The 17,759-nt window shown below is 35.2% G+C and overlaps 1 protein-coding gene, 1 long non-coding RNA gene and 1 pseudogene across 2 annotated transcripts; 2 read left to right on the top strand and 1 right to left on the bottom strand.

Annotated features, from left to right (window-relative positions):
* Positions 1-125: 125 nt before the first annotated feature.
* Positions 126-2,287, bottom strand: LOC142632791 (putative disease resistance protein RGA4; annotated as a pseudogene).
* Positions 2,288-8,415: 6,128 nt separating this feature from the next.
* LOC142630946 (uncharacterized) lies at positions 8,416-12,783 on the top strand. The gene is made up of 4 exons (XR_012843471.1): positions 8,416-8,531; positions 9,756-9,897; positions 11,262-11,445; positions 12,188-12,783. It is a non-coding gene; the product is annotated as an uncharacterized LOC142630946 (long non-coding RNA).
* A 2,077-nt stretch (positions 12,784-14,860) lies between these two features.
* Positions 14,861-15,616, top strand: LOC142632790 (uncharacterized). Its single transcript, XM_075807129.1, has one exon. The coding sequence runs from the start codon at positions 14,861-14,863 to the stop codon at positions 15,614-15,616; it is 756 nt and encodes a 251-aa protein (XP_075663244.1).
* Positions 15,617-17,759: the final 2,143 nt, after the last annotated feature.

Genomic DNA, 17,759 nt, shown 5'->3' with positions numbered 1-17,759 from the left:
CTCACCACTCTCAGCTACTATTTACATACTCACCAATTTTATTTTCAGTTATTTTTTTATTAAAAATGAGTTCTACAATACTATTCACACATTTAAAAATTATTTTGCTATCGTATTTTCAGTTTTCAGTAATAAGTTCTATCCAAACAGAACATTAATTCTCCTCTCAACTTATTTAGCTTGTTCAATTCCGGAAGACCAGCGCAAGTAAGTTCCTTGTTTACAATAAACAACGGCAGTACTTGTAGAGAAGTCAACTGCCCTATTCCAGGTGGCATGTGAGTCAAATTGTAACAACCTATTAACTCAAGATTTCGGAGGTTGAACAAATTTTGAGTGTTTCCCGGTAGTTCTTTAAGCTTATAATGAGATTTAGTGTTTGCAGATTTAACAATCTAGTAATGGAATTAGGGAGAACTTTAATGTTATTCCCAGAAAGATCAAGGTACTTTAAAAATGTTAACTTTTCTATAGAATTTGGCACCGTCATAATATCTAAGCCACGTAAGTCTAGCGCACGCAAGCATCTTAAACTAGAAAAAAGTTTTTCCAGAGTTGATTTTTGACAACTTGATTCTTCCTCACCTAGATCTCTAGCTTGATACATTTTAAAAGCCATAAGATCAATTCTTAAAATCAACGTGCGCATCTTCTTTGCTTTGAATAATGAGATTAAATCCTTCTTCAGAACATTGTGAGATGCATTTGATAGGTGACGAACATTCTCATTGACATTTTCTATATTTGAATCAATACATGTGCACTCTATTCTTGAGATTGATTGTTCAAAATCATGGATTAAATCATGCATTTTAAAACTAATTATATTCCCAAAACTATCTTCTCTAGCTTCTTGGAAGAAGGACCTCCAAAGTAGGTCCTTACAGTACTCATTAGCAACATCCTCCATTTGTGGCTCTTCATTTGATGACTAGATAAATCCTTGTGCTATCCATAGATTTATCAATGTCAATTTTGAAATCTCACAATCTTTAGGAAACAATGAACATTAAGTGAAACAACACTTTAAATGTGATGGGAGATGATCATAACTCAATTTTAGAATCGGTAAAATACCACTATTATTTTCTTCTTGAGTTACATTTGTAAGTTCTTTATTCTTGATACATAACCATTCATCCTCTGTCTTTTTGAAGTATAATATTCTCTCTATTGCCTTTATAACAAGAGGCACTCCATAACATTTTTGTACAATAACCATACCAATCTCTTCAAGATTAGGATTATCTGTCTCTTGCCCTTTTTTAAATGCCATTTGCTTAAATAAAGACCAAGATTGGTTTTTCAAGAGGCCTTGTAGATAATACGGTGAGATTGTGCTAGTAATCTCTGCAACCAATTTAGTTCGTGTAGTTATCACCACCTTACTTCCCTTTGAGCCACCTATCAAAAGTCTTTTCAAGTTACACCACCTTTCCACATCCTCATTCCACACATCACCCAACATAAGTAAGTACTTCTTTTGGTTGAGTGTTTTACGAAGTTCATTTTGTACTTGCTCCATGTCAAGGTTTTCAAGCTTTGAACTAGTTGCACATCTAATTATCTTTTCAGCAATTGTTTTTACATCAAAGACATCAGAGACACACACCCACATGTGCAACTCAAAATATTTCTTCACTTTCTTATCATTGTATACATATTAAGCAAGTGTGGTCTTCCCCATCCCTCCAATTCCCACTATAGACATGAATGAGACATTCTCTTCCATATCAAAGTTCAATAATAGATCTATGATGGCCTTCTTATCCTTTTCTCTCCCAACAACTTCTTCTTTACATACAAATGAGTAAGTTTGGTCCCTCTCCCTAGTCAAAGCCCTATTTTGCAAAGGATGTACTACCAACTGGAACTTATTCATATCATTTGCTATTGCATCAAATCTCTCCCTCATCACTATTATTTTTTTAGCCATATCATGACGAAAAGAAAGTTGGTTTGAACTCGAACATAAAGTACGTACCTTCTTTACCATTTTATCACCATCCATCACCCTTTGTCGCAAATCTTCAGTGTAGAATTCGGTCAGCAAGTCATCCGCATCATAGACTGCATCTCTGAGCTTCTTAATCCAGTGCTTGACTCAATGGCTCTTGTCTTGCTGCTCCTCAGCATTCGGAAGTACAGCGTGAACAGCGAAAACAGTATCCTTCAATTTTTCAAACTCATCTTCGACACCCCACATGGATCTAAATTCTTTGAAAGCCATTGAGCCCAAACTTTTGATGATCTTCCATGCAAGAACAAATGCGAGTGCTTCAGCCATTTCTTCTTGGTGAGTAAAAGAAAACACTGAAAGATAGATTAGATCACAAGAGAACATAAAGTAGTAGTTCAACTGGTTTTTGGATGGAAACCAGTAGTTGAGTTTGAAATACTAAGAAGTTGTTGAAGTGGTCCTAAACAAAATCAGGATTGATTACGCGTAACAAATAAAATAATCACTCCATGTGAAGACTAACAATTTGAAAGCTGCTCCGAAGGACAAGTTGGTCAGCCAAAGCCTCAAATATGGAAAAATGTTGGGACCATAAAAAATGACACCACTTTGTGCCACAACTCGCCACGTGGTCAGTTGTAATTGGTGAAGGTGTGTCCTCACATGGCCCACAACAATTCCTTCACCAGTTACAATTCGCCAATAGTATATTTACAAGATAAATATATTATTTCCCAAAATTAAGTGAAATGAATTTATGAAAACTCAACGCCTGTGTTGAAACTAAAAAATTGTGTCATTAAAAAAATGTCAATTTATGGCTTGTGGACTAAAGTTTGGACTAAAGTGTCACTCCACGGCTTGTGGACTAGATAATAGGATGAGAGCAAATGTGTGGTGGTCTACAAAAAGGTGATATAAATAAATAAATATATAAAGGGGTCCACATGAGGTGAAAGGCTACATAGTCTGCTAGTCTTCCATTACCTATAAGAAAGGATTAGAGTGAGAAACATAAGATCTAAAGGAAAGGTGGCCATAGCATTATCAAAAAGCAAGTCTACCATTGTCACTAAAAAAAGGGATATAAGAGCATTATTATCAAACATGTCAAAAAATATAGCATTTAGCATCTCAAAACCCAATTTTATAACATATAACACACCACTTTACAATACCACCTATATCAAAACTTCTATTTTTTTTTTTTTTACCATTTCATTTAAATAATGTTTCTTTATTATTTTTCAATAATTTATTATTCTTCATCTCTCTCCTCTGTTTCTCTCTCTTTCTCACAGCACCGTCGGCACCACACTACCAACCACCCACCCACCAAAAACTCACCACCCATACCACAACCACCACTAACAAAAAAAGAAAAAAGAAAATCACAGCAGAAAGACACCTCCACATCCACATTCACATCCATCCACAACCACCACATCCACTCACCACCACCAACCACAATAGAAAAAAGAAAGAAAGAAAGAAAAGAAACCTCCACCATCGCCACCACCAGCAAACCCATCACGCCAAACCAAAACCCACAGGACACGGACACCACTTCCCTCCCCGTCGTCATCTTCTTCCACGGTGTGGCTTGACATCCTCCTTCGCACCTGTAAATCAAATCAAGACCCACCCCAACCAAATCAAGACCCAAAATCAAATCAAAGATTTGATAGCATGTTGTTTTGTGTCGGTCTCGCACGATCGGAGCCTAATCAGACCCAAGAAGAACTACGTAGAACCAGAGAGAGAGAGAGAGAGAGAGAGAGAGAAATTTCCATCGCCACCATCGGACCATAGCTATCGTACCCACGATCCATGACCATAATCATCGGACCACAGCCATCGGCATCCCAAAATTGCCGGAGCACAATCATCGGTGGAGCTCACTCATTAGCAAACCACATCGACGAAGCACAGAGAGAGAAGAGAGAAGAAAGAAGTGAGAGAGGAAAGAGAAAGATAGAGCATAGAGAGAGTGTTGAGTGAATTAAAAAAAAAATCGGCTTGGCTTAATGCTCCGGCCTGGGTTTTGTTGGAGAGGGAGGCAGAGACATCGCGTAGAGGGAGAGAGAGAGAACAGAGAAATGGTGAAACAGGGAAGAAACGAAAATGAGAAAGAGAAAGAAGAAAAGAAAGTGGGCCCCATTGAATAAAAAAATAATATAAGTTTTACATTTGGTGAACAGTGCGGTCTCAAATATGAGATTGCACTGTTCATCAATTGCAAAAATTATACCATTTAAAACATTTGATGGAGCAAGCTTTTGGGTCAAAAATACTATAAAAAAAAAAGCATCTTTTAGCATATAAAAGGCTTGATAAGAATGCTCTAAAGAGTGAAAAGATAGCCATGGCAGGAGAAAATATAATAATAATAAAATTGGAAAAGCTAAAAAGGGGGGTGTCACAAGCTAAAAAGAGGGCAATAGAACAAATAAAAAGAGAGAGAAAAAAAAAGCTGAAAAGTGGGTCACGGCTGATCATGAAATTAGGAGTTGTGGAGAAAAAATGGACGAAAACTACTCCATGAACAGATCAGTTGAGAAAATAAGGGAACAACTTCTTTGGAAATTTCTCTATAAATAGAGGGAGTCACGCACAAGGATAAAAAAAGGGAAGGAAGATACACAAAAAAGAGAGCAAGTACACACATGACAAAGACATAGAGAAAAAAAAAAAAAAAGGCACGAACAGAGAGAGCAACATTAAGCAGAGAAGAAATACGCAGCATAGGTTTGAAGATGGGATTTTATCAGTCCCTTTCTTCTCTAAATCTCTCCGTCCCACGTTCTTAAATCTAAATTTCCAAAATAATATACAGATTGGATACTACCAAGGCAATACATTCTTATAAAATAGCCATTAAGAACATGCACTCCAAGCCATGTGGTGCAAAAAAGAATCCAAGTGATGCAATAACATCCAAGAGGTGCAAAACATCATTCACGCACAGGATTGTTACATTCAATAGTCAATAACTATATCCAAGTAATATATATCCTTGGCCATAAAGATTCCGCATATACAAGATGGCCATCAAGCCAATAACTATAAAATGATCTTTTAAAGTCAAGCGGTGCAATCAGTTTATTCACGCAAATGGCAGTTATTGAATAACTATATATCCTTGGTGTGAAATTGATATCATCATGTCTATAAACCACTTCAATAAACCCATTTAAAAGATGTGTAGATGGTGTCCTTGATGAATACAAACGCCAAAAACATACGGCACAAAACAAAAGTTACAGCCGTATCCTCTTGGAACCATGCAAAACAATATATCACATATATTGATCAATGCACACAGAGTTTATGAAACATTAATTTTATGCAAAAATTTGAAACACAAAGATAACGGTTTTCTTAAATTCTAAAACTCAATCACATGTTATACAAGCATGAGATTAAAACCTAGCTCTAATACCAATTGTTAGAAAATACTGGTTTTGTATCTCATATAAAACATACAGCAGAAGCAACAAACAATGATTTATTTCATTCATGATTGATAATATGCACTATGTAAATTTTAGAATTTAAGAACAAGATAGCGTACCTTGGTATGGTGAAATTCAAAACAAAAGATTAGAAGCACTTGAGAACACTTTTAATCATCACTCCAATTCCACTTTACATCCAAGAAGTGTGATCTCTCAATCAGTTTCCAAGGGAGAATAAGACCTTGTATTAGTGTATTAAAAGTAATAATCAGGCCTTTCTTACTTTGTTCACTATAGATAAGAATAGGTCTATAAACCAGATTTTGGTTTGAATTCCAATAGAGCCCCCCAAAAAAAAAAGATAAATAGAAAGAAGAGTAGAGGTGAAAAAAGAAACAGAGAGACCATTAGAGAGTAGAACTTATCAATAAAATAATAATTTTCCATTACAGAGTAGAGGGGGAAAAATTTACAGGGAGAAGCTGGATAGAAAATGACAAAAGAGAGTTGTTATTTGAGATAAGAGTAGAGGAAAATAGAATAATAAAGAGAGCTTTTCAACATAGAAATAGAATAATGTAATAACAATGAATTTTTTCTTTTTATACTTGTGATTCCAAAAGGCTGAAATCTGGTATACTTATTTATTTTTTTCTTTTTTTAAACTTTAGTGGGTTTAAAACTGAGTTACAAAATGCTGATTCTTAACATAAAAAGGGGGGGGGGATTTGAGGAAAAAAAAAGTTCATTCTGACCTATTTCGCCCAAGAAGTGTGCCCTAATAAAAAACACAATAGAATACGCTAAATGTGACCAACATGAGACTATGAGAGTGACAATTTGACTTGTAAAATTAAAGTTAGGGTAGTCTCAACAAGTCTATATGCTAATGCATATATTTTGATAAGCAAGTAAAATAATGTAATTTAGGGTTATTTCTTATTTGAATTTTATACATTCAAGTTTTAGAATTTGAATTTCACTCCAGAAGATATATTTCATTTACATCAACACATGGGCGGCACTATAGGTCATTGAAGGGGTTCGAATGAACCCCTTGACTTCAATATATATATATATATATATATTATACAAAATATTTTTTTTTTTAGTTTAATACTTTAATTTATTCTTAAAAATATTTTTTTTCACAACTTGACTTAAATCTTGTACACCCTTATTATAAGTATTTTAGACTCTTAAGTGTTTGTGAATTGTAAGTGTAAGGACCAAAAACGCATAAAAATCAGCTTAGAGACTTTGCTGTTTCTTTATTCACTAAAGGTCCGCATACAATACATTTGGTAGAGAGGGTTCAACAACAAAAGCCCCCTCTCCGTAGTGTCCTGACTCTTATTTATATCATTTGTTCCTTTCATCGTGGCCCTACACTTCGCAATCTACTATGTTTTTCCCCCTGACACCTGTCTGTCGGTAATGGAGCAGAGTTCTAACTTTGCGTTCAGCACTGTTCAGGTCATATCTACATTAATGCAACAGATTGAGTTGGTATCTTCTAATTAATGCGGCCAGAATGGTTGTTGCCGGGCATTTAATGCAACCTTCTAAATTAGCCTGCCACCTTCGGATATTTGTAACCCTTATGTCAGCAGCGCCTATGCCACTTCATCTTCGGGTATTTCCAGGTAACTTCCCTTACTCCTTTACTTCATCTTGCTTAATGCATGTCGGCCTTCCTTTCCTCGGGTCTTCGGGTTCTTGGGTCCTCGGAACCTCACAGTAAGCGTTACTCTTTATTGTAAATTTATATTATATGTGTGTGAGTGCGTCAAATACATTACTTTTTATTATAATGCTATTTGAGTGAATTATGATGTGTGTAGATGTTTGTGTGTATAGCATAAATATATAATATAACTTCATAGAATTTAATAATTAGGAAATAGAGATTTTTTTTTACATGTTTGTGTATTGTTATCATATTATAATAGCTTTTTTTTATAAAGTTAGTAAAATTCAAAAAAAAATTGTAAAGTTAGTGATTGTTTAAACATTTGATTGGTTAAGTAGACACATAGTGTATAATATTATGTAATATGAATAAGTATGGTTGTGTGTGTCAATAATTAATACGGAGCCAATGAATTGAGAACTGAGATTAATCATTTAGTTTAAAATATTTTTATAAAAACAAAAACAAATAGATAATAACAACTACATAAAGATAAAAATGTTAGGCAAACTTAACAAAATAAAATGGACATAGGCCCATAGCTACCCACATTGACAATAGACACTCATAATGAATTATCACGTAACAATTCAAAATTTGAAAACTTGTAAAAAGAAATTGTAAAATTTCATATTTTATTATTATTTTTTGTCAATAACTTGATATATTTAAATTCTCTTCTTACTAATTTTTTTAATTTAAATTTTTTAATGACCATCCTAAACAAAATTCTTGAAGTTACCACTGCATCAACAACCCATCTATTTAAATTTTTTGTTAGGTGTCAATTAAACTTGTGATGCGTAATTAGTATCCATTTGTAAATTACTCATTTTTTGTAACTTATTTGCATAATATGAGATAAAAAACTAAAATACTAAAAATTATATTAATTATTTAAAATAAAACTGAGACAAAAAAAAATACCAAACTTACAAATAGTACATAAAATAAATAAAAAACTAACTTATAATTATTTCCCCAAAATACCCACTTTTGTCTAATAGGAGGTGCTTGGGGGGAGTATTTAAACAATAATTTTTGTTGTTTAAACAATACAGTACGTATTTTCTCAATACCTTTTTATTTACACGTGTTTTTAAAAAATTTAAATAACGTTATTAAAACAATATTACTAAACGGGCCAAAACAATTTCACGTCATTTTTATTATACTACCTTTTTTTTATTTTAATTATTTAAAGTCTTTTATAGACTTAAAAAAATTAAAAATAAAAACTCATTTTTGGTTTGTAGGGAAAGTAGGACCCACTATTTCAATGGCGTACACTTCACTGAGAGAGTGAGAGATTTCTTTCAGACTCTTGAACTTCAATCAAATGGTAACAAATATGACTCTGATCACCTCCTCGCTGCTCTAAACGATTATTAATCCTTCTCATTTTTCAACTATCAACTCGGTAAACGTTTTCTCTTTCTCTAATATTTTACTCTCTCTTTCTCTTTTTCCCCGGGAATTCATTTTCTTCTATGGTTTGCTTACTTTCCCATTTTCCCATTATTAACTTTCCTGATAAAAACGTAATGTACTCTTCTTATCAATACTTGGGTTGTTTATGGTTTGCTTACTTTAAATGATCACTCACTCTGCATGTATTCTGGATGACCATATTTGTACATTTTCCCACTTCCCAGTGGATTTGATTTTCCTGGAAACTCTCATTTATTAATAAATAAATTTTGGTAAGAGATTTATTAAGTTGCTTTTGTGTTTTTCTTGGGTGTTTTTTTTACTGTGTTATTTTTTATCCTGTGCTTGGTTTTGTATTCTTTCATGGCTACACAACTTTTGGCTTTGTGCATGGTTTGTTTTTTTTTTTAGAGCTTTATTTATTTATTGTTTTATTCCAATGCACATTATGGCCTCATGGGTAGTTTTAATTTGTGTTTTCCCATATTAATGCCAGGAAAAATTACATTTTAAATTCTATGATTTAGGAGCGTAACAAATTAAACCTTATAGTTTCAAAAGTATCAAATTGAGTCCTGGGTTTTAAAAAGTAACATATTAAACTCTCAGCCCATATTATATTCCAAACACTTTGTAATTCAACTTAAATGGGTGGGATTTAATTTGTTATTTTTTGAAACTATAGGCTTAATTTGTTACACCCGCTAAATTATAGGGTTTAAAATGTAATTTACCCTTAATGTTATTGTTTATGTACAGTGGTAGTTAGTAATTACTAGTGAACAAGTTGTGCACAATGAGGATATGATTTTTGTGTTTTATGCTTGTTTCCCTCTTAAGTTTAATGATACTTCAGTATGAAGAAAAAATCAGTACCCTCTCTTTTTACTAATTTATGAGACGACCCGATACATAAATAGTTTCTCATTTCTAGTTGGATTTATTGTGTGATTTCAATCAACTGTAGTCTGGTGAGGATTTCCAGTTATGTACCTAGGATTATCTTTTGATTAAGTAACATTATTTTCTGATACAATCTTCAACGCAGTGAATCTTACAGTATAATCATTTGAAACACTTTCTAGCTTGGTTTTAAATATCAAATTTAGGTAATTAAATTGCTGTTTTTCTTTTTCTTTCCATATTCAAATTTGGAGCTGTGCTACTTGGATTCCATCCTAAGTTTGAATCTATAATGTGAATGCACCAATAGGGAACTTACAGGTCAAATATTGCAGAGGTTACAACTAAAAGGGAAATTGGCTGATGAGAGGAGTGAAGACATAATGCCAGTGGAGCTAGCGATCAAACAGGAGCTGGCATATCAGAGGAAGACTGGTATCGATCCATTTCTGGTGAGGATATGTCATATTTTCATCGATGCAGTATGTTGTAATTGATGACAACAATGATGGCCTAATGAGTTCTTAGTATCATGTTTCACTAAATTTGGATATTTTTGTGTGAAATTCTGTGTTTTATTCCGTATTCCCTCCAGTTCATAGAATCTTTTTATAAGTAATAGTTGCTTGCAAACTTGATTGTGACCCAATATTGTGTTTCAATCCCATAAAACAAATTCAATTAACATAGTGTGCATGCCTAGTAGAGTTTTGTCAAATGGGTGTCGTTAATTGCGGTCTGATGTTTGAGCATTGATGACTAGATTGCATGCAAAACCAAGTGTGTTTTGTTGTCAGACCAATATGTTGACAGCTCCTGTGATTTCTCAAATAGCACTTACCTTCACAAGTCTCTGATTTGACTTTCACATTCCCTTCCCACAAACTATTTATGTGATAATTGTGTTTGTCTGACTTTTTGCCTTGGACAAGTTGAGGCCTGAGGAATGTGTGGCATGCATCTTCATCACAGGTTTTGATCAACTTTTACTGTCAGTGATGCATGACACAAATTTTATAATGATCACTAAAAGAATAAGAGTAGGGTGGATAAGGTGGAGAAGTGTATTGGGAGTACTATATGACTTTAGAATACCTATTAAATTAAAGGTAAAATTCTGTAGATTACTATAAGATCAGCTATGCTTAATGGTATAGAATTTTGGTTGTTTAAGAAGCAACATGTTCATAAAATTAATGAAGCTAAAATGAGATTGTAAAGTTAGATAAATTGAAATACTAGGAAAGATAAGGAATTAAGTAATTTTTTTCAAAAGTTGAGGGGGATTCTTTAGAGAAAAAAAAAAAAAAAAATGAGGAAATGTCCTTTGAGATGATTTGATCATAGGCAACAGAGTCCATTTAATACGCTAGTGAGAAAGAGTAATTTTACTCAAGTAGGAGTGAATAGAGGTAAAGGGAGACTTAAAATAACATGAATAGAAGTAATGAAGAAGGATATCTTAATTACAGAGGTGACAAAGAGAATGCTTCTAAGTAGAATAGAGTGGTGGAAAAGAATACATGTAGTTGAACTAGTTGCTGAGAATCCATGGCCAAGCCAACCCCAATTTAATTGGATTCAAGGATTAGGTGAGTTGAGTAATAAATATATGTTGGGCAGGGTTTCTTATCAATATCCAACGTTCTCTCATTCTCCCTTTTATATTTTACATCTAACACTTAATCCCATGGTGACTTTTTAATGAAAAACTTTCTGGACATGACAAATGAAGTTGAAGCGCAGACACACAAGTTTTAATAAATGCTGTTCTTTTCTCTTGGTTGACATATACGAGGAAAGTTATTTTTGTTAGCAGGATTCCCAGGGCCAGTGATAGTGATAACCAGCCAGATGGTTGATGGAACAGCATCAAAGCTCTGTAGCCAAGTGGAGAGAGTCTTGATACTTCTTCTGGTTTGGTTAACATTGAGAAGGAAGGTTATATGTGTTATAGACTGGAAAGGGGTGACTATAATGGTAACCAGCCAGAGGCTGAGGTAAGAGAATTGCTTATTTCTTGTTAGGCAGGTAACACAATATAACTGATTATTTATTGTAACTAGAGAAGTATCTGAGTGATTAATACTTAGCTTGGAGTGCTTCATTTATAACACTCACCTTCTGACCCCTTGTGGTTTTTGCACCTTGTTGTTTTTGCATCTTGATTATATTGATTGAATATACTTATTGGTAGTTACATTCACCCTTTAAACTTATCATTCTTGTCTTGTGATACAACAACAAAGCTTTTATCATTTGGGGCCATGATTATATATGTCTAAGCTAGGGTTATAGTAGTCCTTTTGAGGTGGGCTTGGGATTCATACCAATAACACCTTTAAGCCTTCATACTCAATTGATTAATTAGCAAAAAAAATGTAATAAAAAAGGGTTTTTCCCCCCTCCCGTCCCCCTCTTGTGTGAACTTTAGTCTCATTTTGTTAAGAAGTGAGAAGGATGCTGGCTTTATAAATGCCTACACTACCTTGATGGTTAGAGTATTCCTTTTGAGTTGGGTTTGGGACACGCACACCCATATGGAAAATAGTCTCTGAGCATTTCAGTGTTTTTTTTTTTTTTTTTTTGTAATGAGATTATTGCCAAAGCCATTGGAATGTAGCACCCATTCTTTTTTGTATTCAGAATCTTGTATATATTGATGGACCAACTGCCAGTGCTTCATTCACTGGCTCTGTTCTGTATCGGTATCTGCTGACCTATAATATTTCCTCATACCAGGTACAGGCTTCAAGTTCAAGTTTGAGTCCAAGTCCAAGGCTTAATAGAAGTCCAAGTCCTGGTCTATCAGGATTGAAGCGGCTTGAACCAACTAGAAGCAAAGAATTCCTTCAACATCAACAGCCACGGCCAGTTCCTAGTCTATCAGGATTTAAGCGGCTTGCACCAACTTTCAGCAAACAATGCCTGCCACATCAACAGCGGCACCCAATTTACATTAGTTATCCACTTTAAAATCCGACAGATCCCTTTTTTTGCAAGGTCTGCCATGTGCCCTGCTCAAGTGCTGTCACTTATAAATCGCACATAAGAGGTAACAAGCATAGGGCTATAGTAGGAGAATTGGAATGTTTGGTGCATGGATGATGATGCACTCCAGCAACACTTAGAAGGTAAACAGCACACGCCTAAGCTACAAAAGTTGGAGCTTGCAAGGGAAGGTGTGTAAAGCAGAGAAAGTGGTGCAAGGTGTGTAATATTTGGTGCATAGATGAGTCTTCATTTAAGATGCATCTCAAAGGCCAAAAGCATCTCTCAATACTCCATGGTTTTCCTGGGAATAGAGGGCCATAGAGGAAGAGACCAGGAGGGCTGAGGTGGCAAAGCTTGACGAGCAAGAAAAAAAATTACTATATATTTTTGCACCACATAAACACAGCTAGTGCATGACTTTTCTAGTGGAGTTGCGAATTATTCAAAAAATTGTAAATTTTAATGGGTTCATGGTCGTTTGGTAGACTGCAATGAAGTTCCATGGCCTTTTGGAGGCAAGCTTTCTTTAAAGGAAGCCACAAGTTTTGGCAATTCGATTTTAGTAGGATGTAAGCATAACTGCATAAGCACATATTTCATATTAGAGTACCTACAGGCCAAGAATGCCACGCATGCATTTTTGCATCCAAAAAAAAACTCGTGGGTACGGATTCTCTCACATCTACTCAAGTGTTTTAAATGTGAATATTTGCACATCAATTATGGATATTATGTGAATATTTGCGTATGAATTATGAATATTGAGTAATCGGTGGATGTATAATGAGTGTAAACCAATTTTTCCATGACTGATAGTGCCACTCACCATGAAAACCTAATGTGCAGCAAGCCTACACAGATGTATAATGAGTGTAAACCAATTTTTCCATGGCACAGTGTAAACCAATTTTTCCATGACTGATAGAGCCACTCACCATGAAAACCTAATCTGCAGCAAGCTTACACGGATGTATAATGAGTGTAAACCAATTTTTCCATGACTGATAGTGCCACTCACTATGAAAACCTAATGTGCAGCAAGCCTACACGGATAGTAAGGATTCCAATATTGTTATCAAAAAAAAAAAAAAAAAGGAATCCAATATGAATTTTCAACTACCAAAAAGTGAAAATAGTCCCACTATTCAAGTGTTAAAGAACACTTTCATATGACCACCGCACACCCTTGGTGCGATGGTCACTCCACAAGTATAAGTGCTTGTGGGGTGTGGAGGGCAAGGACCGGGGTTCAAGTCTTCAGGAGGGAACTTCACACACATATACACTTAAATTAGGCTAGAGTAGAATTCTATCTTGTAAAAAAAAAAAAACACTTTCATATGGATGTTATGCAGCACTTTTGCTGAAAAGTAATCTTGTGTATAAAAATTGCCGAAGTTGCCATTTAGCAATTTTTTACATTTACAAGTGGCAGCGAAATTTTACCCTTGTCACAGAAATCGATTGTAACCTATCAAATAAACGAGAAAAGCATATCAAATATCTTCTAGATTTGCAATCCCAAGCATATCAAACATCTACTAGAATTGCAATCCATGGTCCGAATCAAAAAGTACAGAATTATTTATATTATATGGCTTCTTCTCTAGAGTCAGTTCCTCATATCTAGACACCTGTAAATGCACAAAGAAAATTATTGGACAAGATCATGGCGAGTATCCTTGATTGATCATATGTTTCTTCCCCATGAAATGGAGGTTACTAAGTCCATCCCATTGAGTGATAGTGCGAGGCAAGACACCCAAACTTTGGGCATACACAAGCACAGGTCAATTCTAGATCAAAGCGCATATAAAATGATCCGAACTCAACATCTGAGTTCCTCTCATGGCCAATCATCAATTCATTCTCAAAGTAACCATATTTGGAAATCAATTTGGGCAGTTAAGGCATGTAATAAAATCAAATATTTCATTTGGCAATCTTGTAGAGACATATTACCAACTAAACTTAATTTGACCCGGAGGTGTAAAGATATTGGAGGCAAGGTTACTGATGCAACAGTTAATGCCAACAAGGTGGAGCAAACTGTTTCAAAGTGAAGTGCAAAACGACATAAGGAGGTGACTAGTTTGTAGTTTAGACAAAAGAGCTAAGTGACTTGTAGTTTTAGATAGTTTTGTTATTTATATTCACACGTGAGTGATACACGTGCTATTTTCTGATATAACTTCTCTGTAACTGTTTAGCGCATAATTTGGTAGATTGGTTCTAGGTCATTCTATTAGTATATATATGAAGCTTTGTACAGTGTTTCATTCAATGAATTCAATACAGAAATTTACTGAGAAATTTTAGAAGTTTTTCTCTTTCTCTCAATTCCTATAAGTACTCTTTCTTCTCTGTTCTTTCTTCTATGTTTTTCTGTCTTTTATGGTATCAGAGCTTGAATCTGTTTCAATGGCGTCCAATTCTCCACAAACTTCATCTTCAATCTCACAATGTGAGCTCACACCAATGGAGGATCCTCGTAGCCCGTTCTTCTTGCATCATGGTGAATCACCTGGTGCAATCTTGGTTCCACAACCATTAACAGAGGACAACTATCCTACCTGGGCTCGCGCGATGAAGATGGCTCTGGATGCTAAGAGCAAATTTGGTTTTATTGATGGATCAATTACTGCTTCAATGGCAGTTACTCCTTTGGAGAAGAAGGCATGGTCTAAGTGTAACTCAATGATTTCCTCTTGGATTTTGAATTGCGTTTCACCTCATATTACTGCGAGCGTGATTTATAGGGACACAGCTCTTGAGGTTTGGAATGCACTTAAGAATCGTTTTTCTCAAGCTAATGGACCACGAATTTCACAGCTACAGAAGCAAATTTCTACTGTGATGCAAGGTGATTCAACTGTTACTACCTATTTCACAGGGCTTCAAGCTTCGTGGGACCAATTGCTGAACTTCAGGCCTTTGCCTTGCTGTTCTTGTGGCAAATGCACTTGTGGTGTGAATGACAAGATTACTACTCTTCAGCATCAAGATTCACTCATGCAGTTTCTCAATAGGTTGAATGATGCTTATTCTCAAGTGCAAACTCAGATTCTCATGATGGAACCTACTCCCTCAATAGATAAGGCTTTTTCTTTGGTTATTCAAGAAGAGAGGCAAAGATCCTTGGGTTTCAATCTTGGCTCATCAGTTGAATCGGCTTAGCTCGTTGTTAGAAATGCGGTTCTGGTAATGCTAGTAAGAATTTCAGAGGCAACACTGGGAAAGGCAGGCCTATGTGTAGTTATTGTGGCAAACTAGGTCACATTAAGGAGAAGTGCTACAAGCTGGTTGGTTTTCCACCAGGTTACAAGCAGAAGGGAAAGGCTCCAATGGCAAACCAGATTAGTCTTGAGAGTGATCAATCTCAATCTGAAGACCTATGCAATGGCAATTTTCCCTTTTCTTCTGAGCAGTGTCAACAGTTGATCTCTTTGCTCAACACACATGCTTTTGCCTCTGGTTCGTGTGAAGGTGTTCATTCAGCAAATTCTGTGATCAATCATACTGCTGCATCAGGTAATGTTTGTAACTTGTTCCAAGAAAATATGTCAAGTATGCAACATTCTGTGTTTTCTGTTAATCCTGTGAACATGACTGCCTTCAATAGTGAGACTTGGGTTCTTGATACTGGGGCCACAGACCATATAATTCATTCTGTTTCTTTATTCACCAAGATCACTAGTTCCATTTCTACTTTTGTTCAATTGCCTAATGGTGAAAAGGTCACTGTCACTCACATAGGAACAGTTCAAGTAACCTCCACTTTAATTCTTGACAATGTCCTTTGTGTTCCCTCTTTCACATTCAATCTAATTTCTGTTAGCAAATTAACAAAATCCCTATCTTGTTGTCTTGTTTTCCTTTCAAACTTGTGTTTTATACAGGACCTGTCATGTTGGAAAACGATTGGAGTGGGTAAATTGCACAACAGTCTTTACTAGCTGCAAGCTTCATCAAATTGCACATCTTTATCAAGGGTTTCTTCCATTTTGCAATCTGTTTTTAGTTCCCTTGTACACTCTGTTTCTAGCATTCCTGTTGTTTCTAAGCCATATCTTTGGCATCTTAGACTAGGGCATGTTTCTGACAATAAACTCAGTGTATTGCACAATCATAATCCTGATGTAATTCAATTCCAAAGCAATAAAAATTGTGTTCTCTGTCCTATTGCTAAACAGAAAAGGCTCCCCTTTCCATTTTTTAATCATATCTCTCATAATGCCTTTGATATTGTTCACTGTGATGTTTGGGGTCCTTTCATTCAGCCTACTCAAGAAGGTTACAAATATTTTTTGACTCTTGTTGATGATGCCACTAGATCAACTTGGGTCTATCTCATGAAAAGTAAATCAGATACTAGACCTTTCCTTGTTTCCTTTTATAACATGATATGTACTCAGTTTCACACTAAAATCAAAGTTTTTAGGACTGACAATGCCCCTGAGTTTTTCTTAAAAGATTTCTTTTCTGCCAATGGTATTATTCACCAGCATTCTTGTGTAGCCACTCCACAACAAATTCAGTTGTGGAGAGGAAACACCAGCATATTTTAAGCATGGCTAGGGCTTTAAAATTTCAGTCAAATGTTCCTCTTTATCTTTGGGGTGAGTGTGTATTAACTGCTGTACATATCATTAACAGATTACCTTCCCTTATTTTGAATAATCAATCTCCTTTTGAGAAACTCTATGGCAAAATTCCTTCTTATGACCATCTTAAAGTTTTTGGCTGTGTTTGTTTTGCTTCAACTTTGGTTCATCATAGGTCTAAGTTTGATCCTAGATCTATCCCTTGTGTTTTTCTTGGATATCCTTTTGGGGTTAAAGGTTACAAGCTTCTTAGCCTGTTAACTAAAAGGGTTTTTATCTCAAGGGATGTAATTTTTTATGAAACTGTTTTTCCCTTTGTTTCAACTCCATATTCTTCTTTTCCTCATTCCAATATTCCTTTACCTCATTTGTTTCCTTCAGTGGCTTCACCCCATGATCCTCTAGCTTCTTTTCCCCATTCTGATCATGATTCTAATACTATACCTACACAGGATCCTATTACAGATGTGCCTATTCCTATTTCTGATAATATACCTACAGAAGATTCTCTTACAGCTGTGCCTATTTCTTCTGTTTCTCCTCCACATGAGGTTATTCCTGTGTCTAGTTCTAATATTCCCTTTCCAGCTACTGATCTTGTTCCCTCTCTTGATATTGCTTCCTCTCTAAGAAGGTCACAAAGGGTTTCTAAACCCCCTGCCTATTTGCAATCTTACAAATGCAACTCAGTTCATTGTGATCAATCTGCCCACTTC

This window comes from Castanea sativa, chromosome 4 (genome assembly GCF_040712315.1).
Source record: "Castanea sativa cultivar Marrone di Chiusa Pesio chromosome 4, ASM4071231v1".
In the NCBI taxonomy this organism is placed as follows: Eukaryota; Viridiplantae; Streptophyta; class Magnoliopsida; order Fagales; family Fagaceae; genus Castanea; species Castanea sativa.
Note: the sequence above shows the minus strand (reverse complement) of the source record. Positions and strands in the feature narration are given on the sequence as shown.

Coding starts and splice junctions, on each gene's coding strand:
- LOC142632790 (XM_075807129.1), top strand. CDS start 14,861: ATGGCGTCCAATTCTCCACAAACTTCATCTTCAATCTCACAATGTGAG.